This window comes from Macadamia integrifolia, chromosome 6 (assembly GCF_013358625.1).
Source record: "Macadamia integrifolia cultivar HAES 741 chromosome 6, SCU_Mint_v3, whole genome shotgun sequence".
NCBI lineage: Eukaryota > Viridiplantae > Streptophyta > Magnoliopsida > Proteales > Proteaceae > Macadamia > Macadamia integrifolia.
The window spans coordinates 9,767,967-9,774,936 of record NC_056562.1 but is presented as its reverse complement, the minus strand read 5'-3'; the positions used below and the strand labels follow the sequence as shown (position 1 = coordinate 9,774,936).

Below are 6,970 nucleotides of genomic sequence, written 5' to 3'. Positions count from 1 at the left end.
TGTTCACATTAGAGTACTCACTTGAGACAGTTATTGGAGGGGCATCGATTGCAAGATTTTGAAGTTTTGCACTCAAATCATTAACAAATTTGTCAACCAATGCATATCCCTCAGACAAATTTGATGCTTCTGAGGGCTATCCTCACTAGTTTAGGACAAAGAAGCCTATAACTTGTGTACAATCTAGGTTGACATCTTCTTCAACTCAGGTTCCGTCATCAACTTTTACTATCATGCTTCTTCCTCCCCGTGTCCATCTCCTCAACACATAATTTGCAGGAATGAACTTGATATCAAGCACATCAAATATTTTCAAAGCATGGCAGCATAGAATTCCAAAAGTCTCAAACTTCTTACAATTACATGCAATAGTAGGGCCAACTGGGTTACACTCAACATTAAAATTCCCTTCTCTGTCAACAACAGCAGCTATGTAGTTATCAATGGCAGCACTCTTATTCCAAAATTTAATAAAACAAGCAGTAATCCATATATACTCGTGTTGAAGTTCTTCAAATATTTTAGGAGTATAAATTTCTAACGCTTGGTTCATAATGGGTGACATGAGAAAGAAATTTCTTGGAGTTTTATTTCTTGCATCAAACTTCGCCTTCAACTCATTATAACGCTTATCAGTCACCATCCTCTCGAAATGTTTAAAAAACTGAACAAGATCCAAACTGGATTTCAAGTAATCCTTCAAATCATCATTCAAAGTGAGAGTTGTGTACTTCGTATACCTATGGTTTAAGCCTTCTTCATGTAACACTTAGCCCATTTCTCTTTAAGTCCATATATACGATCTAACCATGAAGAATCTGTAACTAGATAATCAATACGTAATTTCATCCATGCATTCTCAAACGCTATTACTTCCTCGTACTGAAACATACAAGATTTAAAATCTTTAAAAAAACATTATCCATCTTTCATCAAATTTCCTAGATGTTTGATGCCGTTTTACATTATGTGCCAAGTACACAAACCATGCCATTATCGGGAAAAACCTCAGATATCGCCTTTCCCATTGCAGCATCTTGATCTGCAAAAATGGTTAATGGCTTCTTTTACCCACGGACTTCCAAGAAAGCCTCAAAAAATTATTTGAAAGATTTTGAAGTCTCTTCATATAACAAGGCAACCCCAAAAATGCATATACCTTTATGGTGATTAAATCCAGTAAATACACCGAATGACCTATATTCTATGTTAGTACAAAGTGTCATATCAAAGTTAACTACATCACCAAAATGAGTATAGTCTATTAACATTTTTGGATCTGCCCAGATTATATTTGTTATCTGCTCCTCACTATCCAACTGTAATGCATATGTAAAAGAAGGGTTTCCCCTTGTTTGTTTTTCAAAGTACATCAACAAACTAACAGCTTCACCATAAGATAAGTCAAGCTGACATTTTGTTCGGAGGTAGTTCTTTTGATCTTGTCTGATAAACCCAATGTTTTCTTTTCCACCTGCTTGCATGCTCATGTACTCAAATATGGCCTTAGGTTTTATTCCGGAATCATCGGCTAGATCAATCTGTATCGCATGGGCATCTGAAACTTTTTGTTACGACTGCATCATATGCAAAGTAGCCGGTAAATGTGGGGGATGATTATGCTCTTCAATAAATATATTACACTGATATTGTCCATTATCAACACGCACAATTCCCATCTGTGCATTACAATTAGTTCTTCTCTTTGCTCTCGGTATCTTTGTATCAACATCTCGTTTGTCTTTTTTTCTTAAACCTTGTTTACTATATGCGAATTTCCTCAAAGTTAGGATTGACTTATCAGTTCTGCTCCAATGTGCATAGTCTCTCCTCACATTGAAATCCATCCTTCCCCCATAGGAATTATAGAATTTATAAGCCTCGATCTTTGAATTAAATATCATACTGACCCGAGGCTCAATCTCAACATCCAAACCTATGTCTTGATCTCCCATAGCATTACCTACAGTTTTGATACTGTTTAGATAACCATCGTTATAAAATAAACATCATGAATCTCAAATTCTCAATCAAGTAAGACTATGAAAATAAAGCAACACCATTCTGCCCTATTCATAACCATGAAACTAATCTAACTTCCAAATGGAATCAAAAACACCTCCTCCCAAAAAAAAAAAAAAAAGGCAAAGGGACATGAAAATAAGTCCAACAACTACTTTGAATTGGAACATGACTAGACACACTACACATGACCTCCATTCCTATTTCAATTTTATTAGAAGTTAAAACACAAACAATCATGCAACCCCCCCCCCCACACACACACACTCACACACCACTAGAACAAAGGAAAAGTATGCCATCCCATGCTTTTCACATGCTCCACATCAGTGTTCCAACCCACCTCTAGGTCTCAGCCATATTATCTTCTCAACCTTTATTTCCTGAGTGGGACCAGATTCCAAGGGCTTAAAGACTCAAAGATTCATTAGAAGAGATAGATAATCCCAAATCTTTTTCTGAGGGAAAACTAGGAAATCAGAACCTCTGTTGATGCAGATTCTTCACCAAGCTATGTTGTTTTATTAGGAATAAGCCTAGGGTTGGGTTGTATATGTGTTGGGTCTTCAATCCATGTGGTTGGGAGTGTATTGGGCCACTTTTATGGGTCTAAACTAGGGGACTAGGAGTTCTAAGGTTGCATACAGGATTTACTGATTTGTTTCCTTTTTCTTCAGTTTCCTTTTTATATTTGGTTTCTAATTTCAGTACCTAGTTAGTTTCTAATTTTCAGCCATAAGTTAGTTTCTATTTCCAGTGTTAGTAACTAAAGGACTTTCTATTTTGTAAGTTTCTATTTTCAGTTTTAGTAATTAGGTGAGTTTCTAATTTTTAGTTTCCTATTTCAGTTTTTGACTAAAGTTAGTTTTTATTTTATGTAACCCCCCATCATTATTATAAATAAAGGAGAGCTCTCATTAGTAGAGCCATGAATTTTATGAACAAAAAGATGTTGCTCCGTTTTCTCCTCTGGAGGTTTCTTTGTGTTTGATCAAAGAAGAAGGGTTTGGTGTTTGATCCAATTGACACTCTGCGGCGAGAAGTCCGAGTGTATCTTAATATTTTCTGGTTTTCTTATTGTTTCTAATCTCATTCAGCTTGCCAGGTAAGTGCTCTAATCTGTCTGTAGAATTTTTGGGTTAAGATTCTCTATTTTATTTACTGTTGGCTTAGCTATTTTGGGAGTTTTGGCCATCCGATGGCCTTCTAATTTTGATCGAAGGTTAGTCCTATTCTGAAGGAAGTTCAATCCAATTTTGAGGCCAATTAGACCACTGGTTCCTGCTGAAGTGAACTGTTACTCAGATCTGGCCGGTTATGGATTTTGCCCAAATCTGAATTCTGAATTCTGTTTTGTTTAAATCTGTATGGAACTTGACTGTTGCTATTATTCTCCAATGGGTTGGACTTTCAAATCAGTCCTTAGATGTGTTATTAGTTCCTTGATAATACTCTGCTGAAAATTCAGAAGTTAATGCCAGATTTCAGAACCTACTGTTAGAATCGAGTTTTGATTTGGTTATCTGGTCCTGCGATGTTTTGATTCTGATCCTACTTATTCAATTACTCTATTTTTGTTGCTGGAACTTCTAATTGTTGATGCAAACTTTGTTTCCTGAAATTCCTGTTTGCGGATCTGCTAATTCTGGTTTCTTCAAGGACTGTTGACTAGTTTAAGTTGGACTGTTGTTGCTGTTTACTATTGGGTGGTTTTGGTTGTTTTTTGGTTTATAAGTTCCTACAGTTTTGGGTTTAGTTTGGTTTGTCAAAGTTAGTCCTACATTATCTGTTGCCTTGGATCAAATGGAAGTATTGTATCTTTCCATCCTCCCACATCAACCATTTAAGGATATTAAGAAGATGTCAGTTATTGAGCATGTGATCATGGACATATGTACTTGTGTCCATAAATTACCAACCAAAACCAAACCAAAAGTATAATGTGAAATGCCGTAAAGAAAAAACAGAACCCATAGCACCACTTAGGGTCTCACTACACCTTGCTTAGCCATTAGGCCTGCCAAATATTAGCTGATCTAGGCTTTTATTGGAACAAGGAGTTCACTAGAGAAGCCAAGAACTTAATTTGTCTCACAATGTTGGCAAACCTTCATGGGCAGTCCTCAAGAGAAGCTGATCTGCACCAAATGGAGGACATGTCTACCTCTGAATCTGTTTAACTCTCCATCTTGGAGGGGAAAATAAGATTTTTTCTATTTCTGAAGAAATACAAAGCTGGGACTTCCCTGAAAAGCTGATCTGCTAAAGCCTAATAAGCAACTCTCCTGATCTGTGGGACATGGATTCCATCACAAAATCCTAGAAAAATGCATGGGACCATTTGAGTTCTATAGTATACACTGCACCCACTTAGACCAGCACAGCCAACACAAAACTCAAGTCCCAACTAGAACTACAAAGGAATTTGTAGTACAATATCATCAAAACAAAGAGAACTTGGAGCAAAATTTTATAGCTTGAAAAATAATGATCAGAATGACTTGATATTTAGGTCGAGTATTCTTCTGAGTTATCACAATCTGCCTACAACATCTCAGAAAACTGAGATCTAGAGAAGGGTGTGCAGAGTAATCCTAGTGGAATAAGGAAAACAAAGTAATGCTGAAACTAGAATACGTAAAGGTCCAATGCAGATTTTCATAACAGTTCAAGAGAGTATATAAACAAAAACCAGTATAATAAATTTGGTGTTTCTGATCCGCTACTAGGGAGAGATGACAGATCATAACAAACTGAAGACTGACCAGCAAACAGCAGATCGCAAGGTAGGAATAAAAGAGGGAGTAGACAGACCTATTGAATATGGTAAAACAAAATATAAGACAATAATCAAAGATAATAGGACAGGAATCTAGAGGTATTAGTCCCTTGGAATCCACCAAGCAACGCACCTTGTACCACCCCGCAACACAGTTTGAACAAGGATCCATGTCCCACAGATAGCACTATTCACCCATTCCAAAACTCAAATTCTTCTATCCTTCCATCACAAAATCCTCAAGAGAAGCTGATCTGCTTTGCAAATAATTCTGATCCAGTCAATGACTCTCTCTTCATTGAAAATACATTGCAGAAAAATCTCAAATTCATCTCCTAACAAAGACACCACAAACACGCCAGTAACATAGCCTTTCATAAAAATCAGCTATGCTAAATTACTGCCATCACAAAATCCTCAAGAGAAGCTGATCTGCTTTGCAAATAATTCTGATCCAGTCAATGACTCTCTCTTCATTGAAAATACATTGCAGAAAAATCTCAAATTCATCTCCTAACAAAGACACCACAAACACGCCAGTAACATAGCCTTTCATAAAAATCAGCTATGCTAAATTACTGCCATTGCTTATGCAACTATTATTTATTAAAGAAAAATGAATAATCAATTAAACATTGCCCCATCTTCAGATATTGAATCAAAGCAATAAAAATAAATGAAGCAGAGAACTCACCAGTTCCAGACGATGATCGCACAGACAAAGGAGAAATCACGGGCCGCCTATTTGAGACGGAGAGATGAACGCCGCCGGTGGCCTATTGGAGATGGTGGGATGAACGCCAAAGGTAGAGAGGAAGTTCCCGCGCGACAGACAAGCCCTATTTTTTTTATTTAAAATCTTGCATCGATCTCTAAGGGATTTCTTATCAAAATAAAAATAAAAATAAAAAAGATCTCTAGGGATTTGATCATAAGAAGATGATAAGTTGTATCGCTAATGTATATTTTTCCCTAAGATTTATGTCATCCACACCATGGGATCAATAAAATCAAGGTGTCACACTCCTGTGGTGAGCTAGACGATATACAGCTTACCCCCACACTATAGAAGAGCCAAATCCATACAAGGAGTACCTAAAAATAGGATCCCTTTAATGCTTTGAAGTTTTACAAAATAATAATAATGATAATAATAATAATAAATAAAAAGTCTGCTAGTCTTCCATACGGAGCACTGCGCAGGTTCATATGAATGTTTTAAAAGAGATACCCATTCTGTTACTTTACTTTGACAGCCAATATACATAACTTAAAGATTTAATGTGAAATGAATTCTCCTAAGGAGCACCTAGTCCCTAGGGTTAACACCACCATATGATTATTGGGGATTATAAGATATAATTAAAGAGCATATAATAACTCTACAGTAGCTGAAGTGCTATGCAGACCACCTTGAAAGTAATCTCCACCAGACAGGTCCCTTAGAGTTTGGCTTCATTCCAAATCAAGATTGCATTTGTAGAGGCCACTTCTCAGGGATGATCCAAATAGCTTCACTCCTTGGGGGCACACATTGATTCAAAGAAAAAGTTTTCATCTACCATAGGTGATGGAAAAGTTCATCTACGTGCATCTAGGGTCAAAGTTCTATCAAATGTGAAAAGTTGATTTTGTGTCTATCTCTCTTCTCCTTTTTATTTCCTCTTTACCATAAAATAACACCCCCCGCTTTCATTTCCTTTTTGTTTCTCTCTTTCACTAAATTTTTTCTTACTAAAAATTACATATTCCATTATTTATTTTCTTTCACTTGTCGGTTGCCAACCTACCCACATTATGTGGGACTACCCTCCACTCCCTTTTATCAGTCAAACAAACAGACCTTCTAAATTTGAAGGTTTCATGATCCGGACTGGCTTAGGGCAGTTTAATCCTTCAAGGTTTCTTGACGTTGACAGCCATCAATAGGGCTGCCTCTCTTAGTATTACTTAGCTCCATCAAGTTCGGCTCCACTTCCAATCTTAGCTCTTAAGAACTTTGTTTCCTAATCCAATGGTCACCCTAGAATATTATAACTGTAGCACGATTCCTAGATAGGTTCTTAGACATCCATACTACAACAATTTTGGGAATTTGGTAGGTTAGAAAGTGAAATGAAATAAAATAAAAAGTTGGGAAAGGCTTGTCAAGCAAGTCGCATAGGGTCA

The 6,970-nt window shown here is 36.7% G+C and overlaps 1 protein-coding gene across 1 annotated transcript in view; it reads right to left on the bottom strand.

The window, feature by feature from the left end:
• Positions 1 to 205: 205 nt before the first annotated feature.
• Positions 206 to 6,970, bottom strand: part of LOC122082050 (protein FAR1-RELATED SEQUENCE 5-like) — a 37,202-nt gene continuing 30,437 nt past the window's right edge. Inside the window, exons 2-6 of the mRNA XM_042649550.1 lie at positions 1,643 to 1,963; positions 1,160 to 1,558; positions 987 to 1,042; positions 809 to 882; positions 206 to 680 (exon numbers count right to left, since the gene is read on the bottom strand). Of these exons, the coding sequence (XP_042505484.1) occupies positions 206 to 680; positions 809 to 882; positions 987 to 1,042; positions 1,160 to 1,558; positions 1,643 to 1,963 (1,325 nt within the window). The remainder of the gene's footprint in view (positions 681 to 808; positions 883 to 986; positions 1,043 to 1,159; positions 1,559 to 1,642; positions 1,964 to 6,970) is intronic.